The sequence below is a fragment of the Crassostrea angulata genome, unplaced genomic scaffold, assembly GCF_025612915.1.
Source record: "Crassostrea angulata isolate pt1a10 unplaced genomic scaffold, ASM2561291v2 HiC_scaffold_107, whole genome shotgun sequence".
Taxonomy (NCBI): Eukaryota; Metazoa; Mollusca; class Bivalvia; order Ostreida; family Ostreidae; genus Magallana; species Magallana angulata.
Window position 1 is genome coordinate 72,456 of NW_026441662.1, and position 19,928 is coordinate 92,383.

General features: G+C 33.5%; 1 protein-coding gene and 1 pseudogene across 1 annotated transcript; one reads left to right on the top strand and one right to left on the bottom strand.

Annotated features, from left to right (window-relative positions):
• On the bottom strand, positions 1–4,547 carry LOC128169239 (battenin-like). Its single transcript, XM_052835405.1, has 7 exons — positions 4,470–4,547; positions 3,435–3,484; positions 3,097–3,165; positions 2,657–2,712; positions 2,464–2,557; positions 1,207–1,347; positions 1–730 (listed from the first exon to the last, which is right to left on the bottom strand). Exons 3-7 carry the CDS (start codon positions 3,157–3,159, stop codon positions 602–604), a joined length of 483 nt encoding a protein of 160 aa, XP_052691365.1. The 5' UTR covers positions 3,160–3,165; positions 3,435–3,484; positions 4,470–4,547; the 3' UTR covers positions 1–601.
• A 9,671-nt stretch (positions 4,548–14,218) lies between these two features.
• Positions 14,219–19,528, top strand: LOC128169237 (uncharacterized; annotated as a pseudogene).
• The last annotated feature ends 400 nt before the right edge of the window (positions 19,529–19,928 follow it).

Below are 19,928 nucleotides of genomic sequence, written 5' to 3' on the forward strand. Positions count from 1 at the left end.
AAAGTTGATGAACATGTTGGATTTAATAATCCATTTGAATGTACAGTAAACGTTTTATTCTGACAATTTTAGACGAAGTTAAATTCTGTACGCAGTTAATTGCACATATCAATGTTAAAACATTCTCTATAAATTAGTCATTTATTCTGCAAAGAGTTATCTTTCTTAATATAGAGTCAAATATTATGTACTTCGCATTTGGAGCTTACATGCTGCATAAATATTTCAAAATTAAATATCCATTTAATATCAAATATCATCATTCAAAATTATATCATACATTTTAGCAACACACACACAAGCTTTTGAATATTCATAGCAACTTAACCTTTAAATTTAAGAGAAATATTGACATTTCATCACAGACTATTTCTAAAAGATTTAAAATTCCAGCATGTATTAGTGCATGTAGTATCCCTTTCATGGTATAGAAGGGAGGAAAGAAGGGCAGACTTATCATGACATTCCATCAAAATTATATGCCATCAAATTAAAATACTTGTTGTCTTTTAAGTATAAAGAAATTAATTATGGTTAGCACTAACACAGTGTTGGAGAATGTCCATACAGTCATCATTTTTATACAATATACAGGAGACATTCACATTTTCAGATTGAGTGAACATATATGGTTGTGAGCTGGAATGGAGATCGCACCAGCGATAGAAATTCCCACGGAGTCAGCAATAGTAGCAGCTGCCAGGCTAAATTCCTTGAATTCTGCCTCAATCTGTAATAGAAACCTCAAAATGAAATAAAAACATATCATTATTAACTTTCAAAACATAAAAACCCTGGTTCAATTTTACTGAGGCACTTTCAATGTTGTTTGTTTATAATTTATATGCCTTATAATTCTCAAACTTTGTGTTACTTTGAAAATTGAATAAATCATAATTATGTCTCATTTAAACTATGAAGAATGTTTAATTGGAAAATTACATAATGAAGATAAAAATAATGCATAATTTCTCTTTTTTAAAAAAACATTGGTTTTGCTCTTTCAATTACATGTACATTTAATTTTGTGCGTTTCTTTCTTCAACATACTTCTAAAAAATGTGCACCACTAAATATCTGATCCAGTGAAATTGCATCTTGGCATTAAGTTCCATAAATAAAATAATTATATCCGCAATATAATTTTAATAAAAAGTATATAACAAAGTTGACCAGCATTTAGAAGTACTATATACATGTACTTACATCCTCTGAGATCTTGTAGAACGTATTGACAAAGGCGGCTTCCCCCAAAAGTCCCTCAAACAAGACAAGGGCGAAGATGATCCAGATATTGGGGATGAACCGCAGAAAGACTTGGGCTGTGAGTATTGCAACATTAACACACTGCAAAAAACCAAATTGAATTTAAAAGTCTAAATGGTTTGTTATCTCTTAATTGGTAAGCACAGTATTTTTAGCCTCCGACAAAGTACATGTATTTTAAATAGTTGAGGTGTTCCCTTTTAAAGCTGATTGGTCCAATTTTATATCAAATTTTGTGACCGCTTTTAAACAATGGTTATGCTAAATATGTGTATAATAATTAATATAAGACATTGCAGTAGTTTTCTTGGTCAGTTAAGCCATATTACAATGATATAAATGATGATTGTACAAATTTTGTTTTAAAAACGAACGAAACAAAAGGTACCACGTTGTTTCATCACATATTGAAATTTGCCCCTGAAATTTAGGCGACTGCATGTATGATTGTTTTACGACTTTGACATCGCTATAAATAAAGGTCAAAATGTTTTGGCAAATCAAAAGAAAAAAAAAACCTGTGTACATTTTGTTCACTAATATTTCTGAAGTTTGTTTTGTTTACAATCAATGCATATCATGCGAGTTGAATAAACCTGATCATTCCGGTTACAAAACCAAATGGTTCCCTTTTCTAAACATTACCATGATGCAGTTTGGTTTGGTTTTTTTGTATGCCTATAAAGAAATTATTTTATTTACTTTGAAAGGAGACCCCCTATTTGTCCTCTCTTTTTTGGTGCTTTGCTCACATTTCTTTACTTCTTGCTCACATTTCTTTTGTTCTCTCTCATTCCGAAACCATCCTCTTTGTGCATCTCTTTGGAGCTCTATCCCTTCTTTTTCTCTTTCTTTATGTACCTCTCTTTCTATTTCTACCCTAATCTCCCCCTCTCTCTCTCTCTCTCTCTCTCTCTCTCTTTGTAACTACCCTATCTCTCTCTCTCTATCTCTCTCTCTTTGTAACTACCCTCTCTCTCTTTGTAATTACTCTCTCTCTCTCTTGTAACTACTCTCTCTCTCTCTCTGTAACTCTGTAACTACCTCTCTCTCTCTCTCTCTTTCTCTCTCTCTCTGTAACTCTGTAACTACCTTCTCTCTCTCTCTCTCTCTCTCTCTCTCTCTCTCTCTCTCTCTCTCTCTCTCTCTCTCTCTCTCTCTCTCTCTCTCTCTCTCTCTCTCTCTCTCTCTCTGTACCTGTAACACTGGAAGAGTCCACAGTTTGTTGATTTTGAACACATTGACAGATGACCTGGAGATGAACACGCCTAACTGGTAATCCACTTGATACCTATCAACATAAGAAACAGTCATATAAAACTAACCTGGTACTGCTTTTTCTTGTATGAAGATTTAATTCCAAATTTTGAGAAATGATCAAAACACTTACCATCTATACTGTTCTTTCTCAGAGAGCCAAATGTGATTAAAATACAGAAGTTCATACTGAAAAATTCAATTACCATCATTTTATTGAACAGCAAAATGGTTTAAAACACTTTCAAGGCACAGAGTTATCCGTCATTAAAAACCTTATTGAGGCTTAAAGCGCTTTTAAACAAAAATTGTTCATTGCATTTTGTCATAATACATAATATAATAATTATAATTTTAAACAAAATTGAATACTGGTTTAAGAGAAATAACTTTTTTGGTTTCAAAGCTGCATGGAGAAGTTTAAAAGTATTTTTTTTTTAAAGTGCATTTATTTAACAACATTTTTGCTTTGCATTTTGTCATAAAACATTTATAGTTAAAAACCTGGTTTATGAGAAATAATTTTTTTGGTTTCCAGTGTGGAGAAGTTTAAAAGTATTTAAATGTACTTACTAGTCCCTGATTAATAAAGTATTCAGCGATGTACACTAAACACAGAGGTATCATGTATTTCATCAGTGGCTATAAATAAAACAGCTGTTTGAATGATAGTAAGTAATACACAGACAATCATGCACGTTATATATACATAATATTCAGTCATAAATTAAAATTATTCCGATTTTAAAATTTCTTCAAATTATATTCATCTTTTTTTCATCTGGATGTTTAATGTTTGCCCTATGACTTGTATTCAAGGCCATTTGATTAGGTCACCTCATATTCCATTTCTTGCTAAATTATTGTACACATAGCAAGAACACGACATTGTATAATTTCAAATGACTTACTTTTAAAAGGAGTAATTTTTCTTTCAATGTTAATCTTCCTTTTATTTTATCTGAAAAAGAAAAACAGCGGTATAAATTGAGGGTCTAAGTCTGAGGTTTCAGATCAAAAGTTGTTCTTAAAAAAAAATTGAACCAACTACATATATTTACATTTTCCATGTCTTTGCCTGTGATAACAATACGTATTGATTTTGTACTAAATAACCCATAACTTTAAATGAAGCCAAACTGAGGCGCCAGCGTGGTTTGCTTAATTATATTCAAATATTTAATCGTACGATGGCTTAAAATGATATAAATTTAAGTAATAAGGAATCATTCTTTGAATATTATGAGGTGATAATTTCGGTCGGGGCATGATCAAATATATCACAAAGCCTTTCGGGCTTTATTGAATTTGATCACGCCCCGACCAAAAGTATCACTTCATAATACTCAAAGAATGATTTCTTAATCCTTATGTAATACATGCACATGTAACATCAATCAATAATCAGCAAAATGGTAACATTTCCTGTATGTATTTGTCTTTATTTTCATGTTTTATGCCAACCCATCAATTTTGCAATAACATTCGCTCTAGTAATAGAGTTACTCTATCTTCTTTATTTAATGAAACAAAGAACTGATTACTGTATCTACAATATGTACATGTATATGCAGATTTGCTGCTGGACTGTATACACAGCAGCTATTTACTTATCATTATTAAATTTTGAAACAGCTGACTAATAAGAACAATCTTTGCTCGCAAGAGTTTTGAATCTGCATCTCTCCTAAAGTGAAGTGGATTGAAAACCCTTAGCTAATGAAAATGGCCAAAAATTAACCCCAAGGTGATGAATCCAAACAAACAAGTACATGACCATGCAATCAATTTACATATTTTTTTTTATGTAAAAAAGTTAACGATTGTAAGCAACAATTAATATTCGCAAGCAGTGGTAACACAAAAATCTTGATCAGGTTAACTTTACAATATACATGTATATCAAGAATGTGATATCTTCAAATCAAGATGGTGGATTCGCTTACCATCTGCATCTTCTGATTCTTTCAGCAGACTACTGGTGTCCTCACTGTATTTGACAATGTATTCTTTTTGATAGAACTGTCTAGGTTTTTTTATCACAATAAAGAAGCTGAAACAGAATTAAATGGCTTGTTTGTATTGATTGATATTTTAAAAATTAATAAAATTTCATTTCTGTTGAGGGTTATTGAGAGAGAGAGAGAGAGAGAGAGAGAGAGAGAGAGAGAGAGAGAGAGAGAGAGAGAGAGAGAGAGGGTAATTGTATGAGATTTTGTATGTACAAAATATGGGGCATTGAAATTAGTAACAGGAACCATAAAACCTAGTTATTCCCTTTATCTTGTAATTGCACGGACAACTGATATCACTTTTAAACAATCTGTAAACACTCATTGTCCTATTAAACAATAGCCAACCCTGACCAATTTTTTTTAATCAATGTTACCTTGAGTTTAATCAACATCTATGATCTAGATGAATTCTTTATCTTGCCACAAGGATGTTCAATAGTAAGGAGGAAGTTTAATAAAATAAGTTATCAGAACATTGGATTTCTGCCCAGACACAACACGCAATGTCATATGTACCTGACATTGTATATATATTAGGTTATACATTGCCTGTACCTTTGTATATACTGTGGAATCATTTTTATTTGTGGGGGTCCATATTAACTAGTGGGTAGACAAAGTATTCCTAGTTCTAGTAAATTTGTTGGTAGACTAAGGGTAATCGGGATAATTTTAATAAAAACATATTTAAACAAATAATAGTTTATATTAGGTTTGTGGTGATGTAAAGTTGTGGGCAAGGGTGATTTCACAGTAATATTTTATATATTACCTGTACATGTGTATATATTAGGTTATACATTACCTGTACCTGTGTATATATTAGGTTTTACATTACCTGCACCTGTGTGTATATATAATGTTATACATTACCTGTACATGTGTATATATTACGTTATACATTACCTGTACCTGTGTATATATTAGGTTATACATTACCTGTACCTGTGTATATATTACGTTATACATTACCTGTACCTGTGTATATATGAGGTTATACATTACCTGTACCTGTGTTGATATTAGGTAATACATTACCTGTACCTGTGTCTATATCAGGTTATACAGTGCCTGTTCCTGTGTATATATTAGGTTATACATTACCTGTACCAGTGTATATATCACGTTATACATAACCTGATAAACATGCGCAGCACAGTTAAGGCTGTCAATAAATTCCGTTCAGACAAAAAGTACGGAAAATGTGCATTATGACATCACAGTATATTACAAACCTCAAAAGTACTTATTAATTTATTTATAAGCAAAATTAATTTATGCCAATCTTTTAATTGAAAATAACAAATGGTATTACTTACAATTTTGATATCCGTTTTATCGTACACACTGAAATAGAAGCGATATGTCGTTCTCAATGTACTACAAAATATGACGTCATATGCTTCAAAATGACGCAGTAAGTTAAGTCAATGAAGGCTATGATGCAGTTTTTTAGCGAAGAAAAATAAATGTCATAGATTAACGGAAAATTATTAATGAATAATGTGTTTAAATTATTAGTTGAATGCTACCTATATAGTCTTATTTTTATTTTGTTATAAGTATGCATCCTATAAAGAGGCAATCACTTAATTGCAAGGGCATACACTTAACTGATCCTGACAAACTTTTACATGTGAATTTGAAATATGCTATGTAACTTAAAAACTTCTACGATCCTTGTAAAATCTTACAAATTAATCATTTTTAAATGAAATTAACCTTGTGACCTTCAAAATTATTCAACATATGCATTATTAATTACGGTTTCTACTAACAAATAATCTTATCTTACAAAGTTCGCACCGTTTTTCAAAATCTTCGATATAACATCAAGTTATTTTATAATTCAGTCGTGAATTTTGACATGATTATGCCCTTGCAATATTGAATTTTTTAAATGACCTCAAAACCACAAATTCATCTGATTGTACTATTCGACTGCCATATCACGTGACCAATATGAACATAAAATATAGTACTGTTATATATATTTTTTAGAAATATATTGTATTGGAGTGACTGTTATTGATTTTAAAAAAGACATGCTAGTTGAACCAGAGTTTACGTGTTTTCATCACAAAAATTGCCGATATTTTTATTGGCCGCCTTAACTGTACTGCGTGAGGGCAGGTACCATAGTTATCACAAGTAATGTCTTTCTAGGTGAAAGACTGGCCGACGTCAATCCGGCGTACGACAGAGCACCAAATATCCCAGCACCACCTGTCCCTGAGGAATACACCGATATAACATTTCTACACAAAAAATTGAAAATTTCAATGTGTACAAATAATGCAAAATAGAGTAACTGTTTAATAATTACAATTGTTTCAGATATAGGCTTTGCTTTACTTATAGAAGTTATGTACCAGTTAACCAGACTTATTTTGACTTCAAAAACTTCAGAATGCACATTATAATTAAGCTCTGAAATTATTAAAATAACTATGTATTTTCTTGTAATAGTCAAAAGCATGGAAATAAAATGTACTAGATATATATTTTATCAAATTAAATCTTTTGAACTTCTAGGGTATGATTTTGACGTACTTTTCAAATAAGGAAGAGAATGCAAATTAAACTGTTTCCCCTAGACCACCACTGATACTGGCACAAACCACTCCTGTCAACAGATATCAAACACATTATCAAACTTTCAGAGTTATTTCCCAAAAGTTAACATGTATGTATCAATTAAAAATAAAAACAAGTACATTTACATTCATCACTTAGATAATTTAAAGGTATCTAAAGAGATAAAAAAAAAAATGAAATAATATGTTCAGTTGAACTTATCAAAAACTATGAACAAAGACAACGGTCCCTTGTGAATGTTAACATTTACGTGTTCATGACATCATCATGTCTGTACAAGGAATTATGTGTGTACAGATGAGAGCTTAATATGAGTTTAGAATCTGTCTGCTCTATTTTATGTATACATAGTCATCCCATCTTCATACGTGAGCACGGGCTATACCGCTTACCCTGAACTTACCATGATTTAATTTTAATACATCAGAAATTCTTCTATTCACGTCGTGAACATATCATAATGGTCTAAGCTTCCACGGGTTGTGTTAGACGCTAATGTTTTGTATGTCAACAAGTGATACTCATTTTTTTTCGAATCATTGCAGTATATTGTCTTTACATTTACTTAGTCATGAACAGCATAATAAGGTGTTATAACTTGACCAAGTTTTTAAAGATTTAATTTTATTTGAGGTGCACATAGTTTCGATATGTTTGTGTTAAGCAAATGGCTTTAATTTTTTATATGCCATGTTTCTGGTTAGAAATCCCTTATCCTCGAGTGGCGCTGCATGCGTCATGCAAGCATTTAGCGCGCTTTGTGGCCCTTATTATTGCTGCCACCTCCTTGTTGCCAAATCTTATACACATTTTATAATAACAACTAGGATAAGCACTAATTGCAAACTAACATTTCTTGTCTTAAATCCTTAATTTATTAGAAGACATTTCTGACCTTAGCCCAGTTATTACATTATCTAATATGATAATTGTAATTCTATATTTAATGTGTTTTGGTTATAAGTTTGTCATATATTTGGTCGATTAATGAAACAATTACCCATTGTGTCATTAAGTTTTTCATCTGGAATTCATGCAACATGAACAAGCTGTGGATAAGCATTGGACATTGTACTGTTTTTAGAATTTTCAATGAAAAGTTGTGAATATGAATAAACATTTTGACCAGAAACTGTTATAGAGTGGCACATATCTTTACAAATGCAAAAGGAATGGAATAATAAAATTGGATAACTTCATCATGTCTCTAAAGATGGTCACTACTTTTGGTTTAACAATAAGGACAAGACTTGTTGCTTTATCTATCTAGATGACAGTTAGGAATATGATACAATTTAATGCTGTGCAGTCATGAGATATATTAGATATTTAAAGTTTTTTTCTCACAATTTCAGACAAAATTATTCTAATTAAATTACAACGTTAGACTGGCATGTTTCGTTACGATAGAAACAGAGGACCAATCTACTTATCACGTGTGTTCTGCATCAAGGTGATGCCCTGGTCGTGAGAGAATACAAGAATTTTCTAATCTACTTCCTGGTTATAGAGTTAAAACTAAATTTAAATCTCCTGGCTTTCTTGTAGATTTTCAAAGCACGAATTAGATATGTATACTTCAGTTTCAATCCAATAGTTTATCATTGTCTCTACCCTTTTCAAATGTTTTGATGTAACAGATACAATTGACAGAAGCTGTATATTTCCAATTTCAATCTTGCAATTTAATGTTCCGCGGTCTCATTTGTTTTAATGGCCTTACTTTGGGCGTAAATGTAAATTCAATTTAATTTTAAATGAAAATAAACATGTACATGTAGATTGATAAAATCCAAAAGCCAAATGATACAAAATCTAAAGCAATAAACCTACCACCCTCCTCTCTCTCTCTCTCTCTCTCTCTCTCTCTCTCTCTCTCTCTCTCTCTCTCTCTCTGCATAATTAAAGATTTTACAAAGCCCAGCATAATGCTTTAAAATAAACAGCCTGTATCTTTGTAAAATTGCATTTTATTTTTCAATGTAAAAACCACCTTGCACAATTATTTTTGGATCTGATAACAATAAATCATGCATATGAATGGTCGATGTAAACGAGGAACCCGGTATCTCCAAATCACTGGTATGTTGAAATTTATAACAAATGAATTTACGTTAATAGAGGAATAAAGAAATAATAATGATCAAAACAATTAATAATTACACACCAATAATTAACCATTCAGCAAAATGATCGACTTATAATTACCTTGGGATCGTCGAAACGGTCACCTGTTGCATATGTTTGTATAAATCCGGATGCCTCTGTATCGATTTTCGGGGGCATGGTCTGTGTCCCTAGGGACTCGGTTTTAATCTCTTGGAACAGGTCGTGGGCACCGGTAGGCATGTGCTCGTTCTCTGTGGGCGCATATGTCCCTTTTCTGTGAGTGCGTGATCTGGGCATAATATGTACCCCTGTAGACACGTGCAGTGCCCTGTATGCACGAGCTGAGCCTCAGTGGACATAGAATATGCCTCTGTGAATATAATTGCTTTGTTTCTTATATAGTGCCATCAAAAAAATGACATCATAATTTTAAGACATGTATAACAATAATTGGACATATCGTAGAATATTTTAATTTCAAGTCAATTCAGATCTGGTTCACACCCCACTCCTTTATCCTTCAAGTTCCCCGCCCCAATACGAAATACCTACCGACGCCCCTGTGTTTGAAATTTCCTGAAGGGGGTAGGTGGGCTCAGATTTCGCTCTCTATCTAGATCCAGATATAATTGAATATGTCAGTATTTTTTTTTTTTGATTTTTCTGTTCAGAACTCTAGAATGTATATCATTAATGATATTTTAATTTTCAAAATCTAAAAAATATATGGGTACAGAATGTATATATTCCTATTGTGAAAACTAAAATAACATTCTCGCTCGGATATTAGCATTGATGCCATCCTGATTGGATTGCCTTCATCATGCGAGGATCTAGGAAATAGTCAACGCACGCGGGGGGGGGGGGGTACGACATATGTCGTTTGCAATGTTTAGAATTTTAAATAAACATATGTTAAATAATATACACTCTACATTAACATAATTAATAAGAAATTAAAGCAAGATTTTAGATGATGGACGTGTAGTATTAATGGATGTAGTTCAGTTTGACATGGATTGATATGTAGAAGGGGAGAGATACATGTATAAATAACCTAAAATAAATCTTCATTTGTTATAAATAAAAGCAAATCAACATTTCAATAAGTAAATAAAAAATATCAGCAAGTGTCACAGCAGTCAACAATAATAAGATCATACTGTTTTCCTACTCACATTTTTAATTAAACTTTAATCTTAAAATGTGTATTCTTGGAAACTATTTTATAAAAATTTAACACAACCAGCATAGTCTGTGTGATCAAAGAGTAAATTTTCCTGGGAAAATTTAAATTGATTTTTACCAAATAATAATAATTAAAAAAAACCTTACAAGTAAAAAATACAAATTTCTATGAATAGTTGGCGGATCTAGGTGCTTGTGGATTTTTGATCTTCCACTTCTCGTCCAACACATTCAAAATTCACTCAACCCTTAAAGAAATGAAAATGCTTCACTAACCTTTAAATTTCAATTCCTAACCCTCGTCATCCATCAAACCCTATTCCTGAGTGCCATTTTGGATTTGATTTACCATTCATATGAATGAATAATTTGAACAAGCATGTACATATAATATAAAAAATATATATTATCTGTCTCTTTGATAGAAATCTGGAAAACAAATAAAAATATCACTATTCAAATTCTGCTACAGATTTAGTGGTATCTTGGTCAGCTTCCATATTGACTATGTTTACAGCTGGCCATGCAGTCATTCACTCTATTGTACAACAGGGAAAAGTAAATCTCAAGCAGAAAGTAGTTAATCTCAGCATTTTAAGAACCAACGGAGTTGTCCCTCTTTAGCCTCATCTCAACTGTTTATTGCACACATGTTTCTCTCTGTGAAATACTCCCTTAGACTATACACCATCTTCTAAAAAAATACAAAATATAACGTAAAGTTTGTAAATGAAAATAAAACCCAATTATTATTTAACATCTCTTTCTCTCTCTCTCTCTCATTCTCTCTCTCTCTCTCTCTCTCTCTCTCTCTCTCTCTCTTTCTCTCTCTCTCATAAACACAGTAATGAAATCTACATGTACACCAATCAAAACATTAATAACTGTCTAAACAATGCACAGGCTTACACGTCACTTGTATTTTTTCATGATAAATTTCCAAGTTAAATACATGTACGTATGCAAGCTTTAATGAATGTTAAACTTTTATCAATTTAAAACGATGAATTTGACAATGTTTGCAATTTTTAATCTATCAAAGAAATATTTTGATATTGAGAGAATTTTGCATCTTGAGAAATTGTGAAACTTTTAATTTAAAGCTTTATTGTGCCATTCATCTATGAGCAAGTAGTCAAAATCGAGACAATTCAGACATTCAGGTCAGCAAAAAATTGTTAAGGTCAAATTCAAGAACAAGAATGGTATCATCAAAATTGAGTCAAATTTTCACAAAAGAACATATTTTTACTATTCAGGGGACGGTAATTTTCTTGTCCCGATTTACTGGAACTGTTTGCCTTCCTCTTTGATGATGATTCGTCATCTTTGGTGATATCCAGAGCGACACTTGTCAAAAAAAGATGAATATTGCCATTAAAAGCTGTTGATTTATTGTGTTCATTTGATATATTGTATATTTATCTTTAAAATTCAATAAGATTTAGAATACATGCACATGCAATAATTCAGAATTTTTTTCAAAAGGAGTAGGGGGGAGGAGGTCCGGAAGATATTTGAGGCTGCATGGGAGGGTGAGTCCAAGGGCATACTAGATTGGCGCATGCAGGCATATCCTCTATATACTAGTATTGAACCTATGTATATAATGCTCTACTTACATGCATAATCATTGACAGCGTGTTTAATCCATAAAAAAACATTATCTTTAATTAAAGTGTATAATGCTTTGATTATATATTTCTGAAGTTGTAATAGGCCTTTATATTATTAAAAAGTTCATCGAACTTCAATCAACAAGAATAAAATCGGTGTCATGATTTTTCATAATTCACATTTCGAAAAAGTTCAATTTTGGGTTTTTTCAAGTGATAGAAGGTGAAGATCGTGTAAGCTTTTTAAATGAATTGATTGGTTAAATCATCAATACCAAAGAAGGAGCGGGAAATTGAGTCAAAAGGTGTCTGCATTCCTCATAGATTTAAAAGTCAATAGAAAATGCTATAATAGTGATACACAGTGTAGTAAATATTCTATACATAATCAAATAAGAGTCCACACCCTCTGTGGTTATCTGTGCATGCAGAATGAAATTTATTCTATTATCATAGGCGTTGTAACCGGATGGGGGGGGGGGGGGGCTGGTAGGGGGCTTAGCCCCCCCCCACGTGTTTGCAAAGTTAGACCAAACCATTAGGCACATAGAGAGTTCAGCCCCCCCCCCCCCACACTTTTTCTCGCAGGAAAAATAATTATTCCTAAATTTACCTTGAATGGAACTGTATACCCCCATCCCCCACGGATAAGGATTTTAATGATTTTGGGAATTAGGGGTTTTTTTTTGGCTTGTCAATATTTCTGAGGATTAGTCTAACTTGAAGGTCACATCGCTACACACGGTAAGAAGTTGGAATATGTATCCATTCGCGTGCGTAAATAATAGATTACGTTTACGATTATTAAGTTGATCAACAATGGACAATTTTATATGTACTATTCTTATTAACCGAACCGAAAGTAGCGGCCTTTTTTAAACATAGGGACATGCATTTTCTCGAACTAGCTGTCATTGTCCCATCCATTCAACCATTTTTTTGTAGTTTTTTTTTTTTTGTTTGGTTCTGTTTTTTTTTTTTTTTTTTTTTTTTTTTTTTACAAAAAGTGCATATAATTTCAACTAATTGTATATTTAATTAATATATAATTGTATACTATAAACTAAATAACATGTGCTAGAAACTAACCGTCCAACTGTCAAATGCAACACAATTGCAGGAGACGCCTCCCTAGAAAAAAAAAATCTGGATCCCCGCATGATTACTGAAGTGCCTTGCTAAATGAAATATATTAAATTTCTGCTCAGCACCAGGTCTATACATTGTATGTACATGTACCTAGCCAGAAAAGAAAAGTTAGTAATTAATAAATGAATAAATGTCACAGCTTCCTTTAAATTGCTTGCACTTACCTAATTTCAGATGGCATTATCTGAATCACAAATTCCACCCGACGCCCAGCATTACTTGGTGTGTGGCACTGAAGACTGTAAGAAGAACTGCCAGTTTTACTGCAATGACTGTCACCTACCAATGTGTGAACAATGTCGAGATGTACATCAGAAAAATGAAAAAACCAAGAACCATGAAGTGGTCCCTTACAAGCAACGCAAACGACAACTTCCTGTAGAGAAATGCAAGCTCCACCCTACAAAAGAAATGGTTATTCTCTGCGAGGAATGCCAAATTCCTCTTTGTTACAAATGTACAACCACAAAAGAACATCGCGGTCATGTGTTTTCCGATCTAGAAATGGTCTTTGATGAAAAGGTTTCACTATGTCAAGAAGAAATTGCCAAAATTAGAAATTATTTCGAACCAATCTCTCATGATTTAAAAAAAAATATTGCTGGTGATGTCAAAGAAATAAAGAAGATCATGGAAGGTTTAAGAACATCAATGAAGGCTGAAGCTGAGTCTCTGAAAAAGCTGATAAACACAGTCACATCAGATAATATAGAACAAGTCAACAAAATAGAACAGTCATTATTAGAAACATTATACGACCAAAACCAAAATATTGATGATTATATCAACTATCTCAATGATTCAATCAAAACGTTTTATGGTTACCTATCCCCTTCAAACATAGAAGAATTAACATTTGCTCTCAATTCAGAAAATCTGATCATAAGGCCCATACCAGAGACATCCAAACCAGTCCCACCCGTATTTACTGCTGGTCAACACAGCAAGGAAGATGTTGCCAACCTACTAGGTAAATTAAGCGTTCATAACATTAAACCAGAGAACAGAAAAATAAAGCCCATGGAGACTGTCTCTTTACAGTTGAAACCTACAGGGAAACAGAGAAAACAAGACAGAGAGAAATCTGACGTGAAACAAACACTGTCTCTGTCTTCCTCTGTCACCGAGGTCAGGGAGTACAAAGTACCAGGTGTTCGCAGTGTATATCATATATCACTGGGTTAATCAGGTAGACTCTTGGTCAGTGATAGTAGAGGTAACCTTGTCCAAAAAGATCTACAGGGGGATAAGCTACAAAAGATACAAACCAGTGGTGGATTTGGCTACCACACAGTCACACAGGACGGGGATCTGATCTATACAGACCAAGACAAAAAAGCCTTCAATAGGATAACACCGGGTAATACAATCACTGAATTCATTAAAACAGGAGACTGGTTACCATACAGTATACACTCCCCCAACATCAACGGGGACATACTGGTGGGGATGTGGAAAGATAAAGAGGGTAAAGTCACCAGGTACAACAAGACAGGGACAGAAATACAGAACATACCGAGAGACAACAAAGGACAGGCATTGTATAGTGGACCACACTACATCACAGAAAACATCAATGGTGATGTATGTGTATCAGACTGGGGCAATGATGCTGTAGTGGTGGTGGATAAATCAGGACAACACAGGTTCTCCTACACAGGTCAGGGGTCAGAGTTTGATCCCTATGGAATATGTACTGATGTACTCGGTCACATCCTGGTGTGTGAAAGTATCAGTGAAACAGTTCATCTTCTGGATCAGGACGGTCAGTTCTTGTCTCTACTACTCACACCACAACAAGGGGTAGATTATTCCCTTAGTGTGTGTGTGGATGATGAGAACAATCTCTTGGTGGGAAAACGTTACACCAAAATAGTGACAGTGTACAAGTATCTACAGTGATCATACATATCCATACAATAATTACATGTATATACTATTCTATGTGTATATGTTGTCAGACGATGTAACAACAACACAGTGATCGTGTACAATGACTGGTATGTACAGTGTACGTTGGAGTACATACCATTCATGTAAACCTGTGTATGCTAATTCGTAAATATCTAGAATAATTTCATTGCTGAAGAGTTAACTATTAAATTTACAGGTATTACAAATGTAACACTCTTCGTGTTTAGTTAGAAGTTAATGGTATTGTTATTTCAATTGATGCAATAGGTTTATTAAAATACATTATCTTTTTTTAAAACTGACATACAAATATATTTGATCAGTACACATTTGTTACATTCAGAATCTTTAAATATAGATCTATCAAATATTTAAATCATGTGCCAAAAAGTATCCCCTTCCCACTGCTTTTAAAAATTTTAACTCTTGACAATTGTGAATACCCTTTTTTTTTGTTATAAATCCTATATTCTTCAGATGATGTTTGTTTGACACCGCTTGGTGAAGATTTTAAAGGAAATTGTTGGAAATTAAGAGTTATAAATTTTAAAAGAAATTATTGGAAATAAGGAGGTGTCATTTGTTGGTAATTAAAATCAAATTTGATCTGAATAAAATCGGAATTATCTTGTATCACAAGTATTCTTGCCTTAATGGGAATGAAATTATTATTTCACAATAAAAGTTTACTGCAAAGTTCCGAGCACCATAGCACTTAAATATTGAGAGAGAGAGAGAGAGAGAGAGAGAGAGAGAGAGAGAGAGAGAGACAGACAGACAGACAGACAGACAGACAGACAGACAGACAGATAAAGAGGGAGAGGGGGAGAGTTGTAATATTCTATATCATAATTCAATATTCAATTTTTTTGTAACGCCCCTTTAAGCTTGTCATTTGCGTTGGCGGATGATGTAATTGTTTCCGCATTAATTGCTACAATTGTACCTTCATAACCCAAACGAATCATCAAAGGTATCGTTAAATTGTTTATACTTAAGGTCTTCTGTTTGAAAGCACCTTAAAAATGGGATAATTTTCATATTCTTTGATTTCTTTGAATTTTTTCAAATTCCATTTAATCATCTCCAAGGAACTCAATAGAAGTATTTACACGGTAATTTGATATGTCGTAACGCCACGAAGGCGAGGTGACAAAATTTTCAAATGCATTTCGTATTAATAACATTTGTTTGATTGCAGAATATTTTTTTTAAAAGAGTTCGTGAGTTCAGGCCTTGGTCGGGGCGGAAGGTGGAGCTCCAACAAGAGGAATTTCATTGTGCTATATATATATCTATATCATTCACTATGGGCAGGTATACCGGTATGTCAATAAAAGAGTTATTGCAATGTTTGTGCTTATATATATATATATATATATATATATATATATATATATATATATATATATATATATATATATATATATATATATATATATATATATATATCATACACTTATTTTTTCAAAAGAAAAAAGAACGGCGGGGGGGGGGGAGTCAAAGAAATATATTCAATAGGTACATGTAACTTACTACGTCAACTCAATAAGCCTGGATTTTCTAGTGGAGGGAGGGGTAGACCCTTCCCCCGGTAGACCTTTGATACTCCCCTCCGTGGAGATCTGTGCATGCAAGATCTAGGGATTTTTCATTTGTTATATTTTAGCCTTTACCTATATGAGAGTTATTTCCCTGTAAGATTTTTGAAAGGGGGAGGGGGGGGGGGTCTGCTGACATGAACAAGCATTGACGGCGTGTTTAATCTGTAAAAATTAAAGAGTATACATGTAATGCGTTGATTATATATTTCTGAAGTTGTAATAGTCTAAAAAAAGGTGTCTGTATTCCTCATAGATTTAAAAGTCAATAGAAAATGCTATACTTTAGTTTACACAGATCTATATTTTGATATTACAGCACCATATCACAAAGACACCGGGTCTCTAATGCAAATAAATGACTGTTTATTCAGGGTAAGAGGTCAAGAGATTTAAACATAAAACCAGGAAGTAAATTACACAAGTCTCGCATTCTCTCATTCGAATCTCACGGTTGTCATTCACATCATAATGGCTGAAATAACTTAAAGGTCACATCGATGCACACGGTAAGTTGAATAAGTGTATCGATATATCATGATGTAAAGAAGTTGGCATATATATCCATTCGCGTGCGTAAATAAAACGATTGCGTTTACGATAATTAAGTTGATCAACAATGGACAATTTTATAAGTACTATTCTTATTAACCGAACCGAAAGTAGCGGCCTTTTTCAAACATAGGGACATGCATTTTCTCGAACTAGCTCTCATTGTCCCATCCATTCAACCATTTTTTATTGTAGTTTTTTTGTTCTGTTTTTTTTTTTTTTTACAAAAAGTGTATATAATTTCAACCAATTGTATGTTTAATTAATATATAATTGTATACTATAAACCAAATGACATGTGCTAGAAACTAACCGTCCAACTGTCAAATGCAGCACAATTGCAGGAGACGCCTCCCTATAAAAAAAATTCTGGATCCACGCATGATTACTGAAGTGCCTTGCTAAATGACATATATTAAATTTCTGCTCAGCACCAGGTCTATACATTGTATATACATGTACCTAGCCAGAAAAGAGAAGTTGGTAATTATAACTTTATTTCTTTAAAATAAATAAATAAATGTCACAGCTTCCTTTAAATTGCTTGCACTTTCCAAATTTCAGATGGCATTATCTGAATCACAAATTCCACTCGACGCCCAGCATTACTTAGTGTGTGGCACTAAAGACTGTAAGAAGAACTGCCAGGTTTACTGCAATGACTGTCACCTACCAATGTGTGAACAATGTCGAGATGTACATCAGAAAAATGAAAAAACCAAGAACCATGAAGTGGTCCCTTACAAGCAACGCAAACGACAACTTCTTGTAGAGAAATGCAAGCTCCACCCCACAAAAGAAATGGTTATTCTCTGCGAGGAATGCCAAATTCCTCTTTGTTACAAATGTACAACCACAAAAGAACATCGCGGTCATGTGTTTTCCGATCTGGAAATGGTCTTTGATGAAAAGGTTTCACTATGTCAAGAAGAAATTGCCAAAATTAGAAATTATTTCGAACCAACCTCTCATGATTTAAAAAAGGATATTGCTGGTGATGTCACAGAAATAAAGAAGATCATGGAATGTTTAAGAACATCCATGAAGGCTGAAGCTGAGGTTGTGAAAAAGCTGGTAGACACAGTCACATCAGATAAAATAGAACAAGTCAACAAAATAGAACAGTCATTATTAGAAACATTATACGACCAAAACCAAAATATTGATGATTATATCAACTATCTCAATGATTTAATCAAAACGTTTTATGGTTACCTATCCCCTTCAAACATAGAAAAATTAACATTTGCTCTCAATTCAGAAAATCTGATCATAAGGCCCATACCAGAGACATCCAAACCAGTCCCACCCGTATTTACTGCTGGTCAACACAGCAAGGAAGATGTTGCCAACCTACTAGGTAAATTAAGCGTTCATAACATTAAACCAGAGAACAGAAAAATAAAGCCCATGGAGACTGCCTCTTCACAGTTGAAACCTACAGGGAAACAGAGAAAACAAGACAGAGAGAAATCTGACGTGAAACAAACACTGTCTCTGTCTTCCTCTGTCACCGAGGTCAGGGAGTACAAAGTACCAGGTGTTCGCAGTGTATATCATATATCACTGGGTAAATCAGGCAGACTCTGGGTCAGTGATAGTAGAGGTAACCTTGTCCAAAGCTTACAGGGGGATAAGCTACAAAAGATACAAACCAGTGGTGGATTTGGCTACCACACAGTCACACAGGACGGGGATCTGATCTATACAGACCAAGACAAAAAAGCCATCAATAGGATAACACCGGGTAATACAATCACTGAATTCATTAAAACAGGAGACTGGTTACCATACAGTATACACTCCTCCAACATCAACGGGGACATACTGGTGGGGATGTGGAAAGATAAAGAGGGTAAAGTCACCAGGTACAACAAGACAGGGACAGAAATACAGAACATACCGAGAGACAACAAAGGACAGGCATTGTATAGTGGACCACACTACATCACAGAAAACATCAATGGTGATGTATGTGTATCAGACTGGGGCAATGATGCTGTAGTGGTGGTGGATAAATCAGGACAACACAGGTTCTCCTACACAGGTCAGGGGTCAGAGTTTGATCCCTATGGAATATGTACTGATGTACTCGGTCACATCCTGGTGTGTGAAAGTATCAGTGAAACAGTTCATCTTCTGGATCAGGACGGTCAGTTCTTGTCTCTACTACTCACACCAGAACAAGGGGTAGATTATTCCCTTAGTGTGTGTGTGGATGATGAGAACAATCTCTTGGTGGGACAACATTACACCAAAATAGTGACAGTGTACAAGTATCTACAGTGATCATACGTATCCATACAATAATTACATGTATGTACTATTCTATGTGTATGTTGTCAGACGATGTAACAACAACACAGTGATCGTGTACAATGACTGGTATGTACAGTGTACGTTGGAGTACATACCATTCATGTAAACCTGTGTATGCTAATTCGTAAATATCTAGAATAATTTCATTGCTGAAGAGTTAACTATTAAATTTACAGGTATTAACACTCTTCGTTTTTAGTTAGTAGTTAATGGTATTGTTATTTCAATTGATGCAATAGGTTTATTAAAATACATTATCTTTTTTAAAACTGACATACACATATAGTTGATCAGTACCCATTTGTTACATTCAGAATCTTTAAATATAGATCTATCAAATATTT

Excerpts from the sequence above, each read along its gene's own strand:
- LOC128169239 (XM_052835405.1), bottom strand. The coding sequence starts at position 3,159 with ATGAAATACATGATACCTCTGTGTTTAGTGTACATCGCTGAATACTTT. Across the intron at positions 2,713-3,096 it reads ACTTTATTAATCAGGGACTA|TATGAACTTCTGTATTTTAA; the intron begins GTAAGTACATTT and ends TGAATTTTTCAG. Across the intron at positions 731-1,206 it reads TCTACAAGATCTCAGAGGAT|ATTGAGGCAGAATTCAAGGA; the intron begins GTAAGTACATGT and ends TTTCTATTACAG.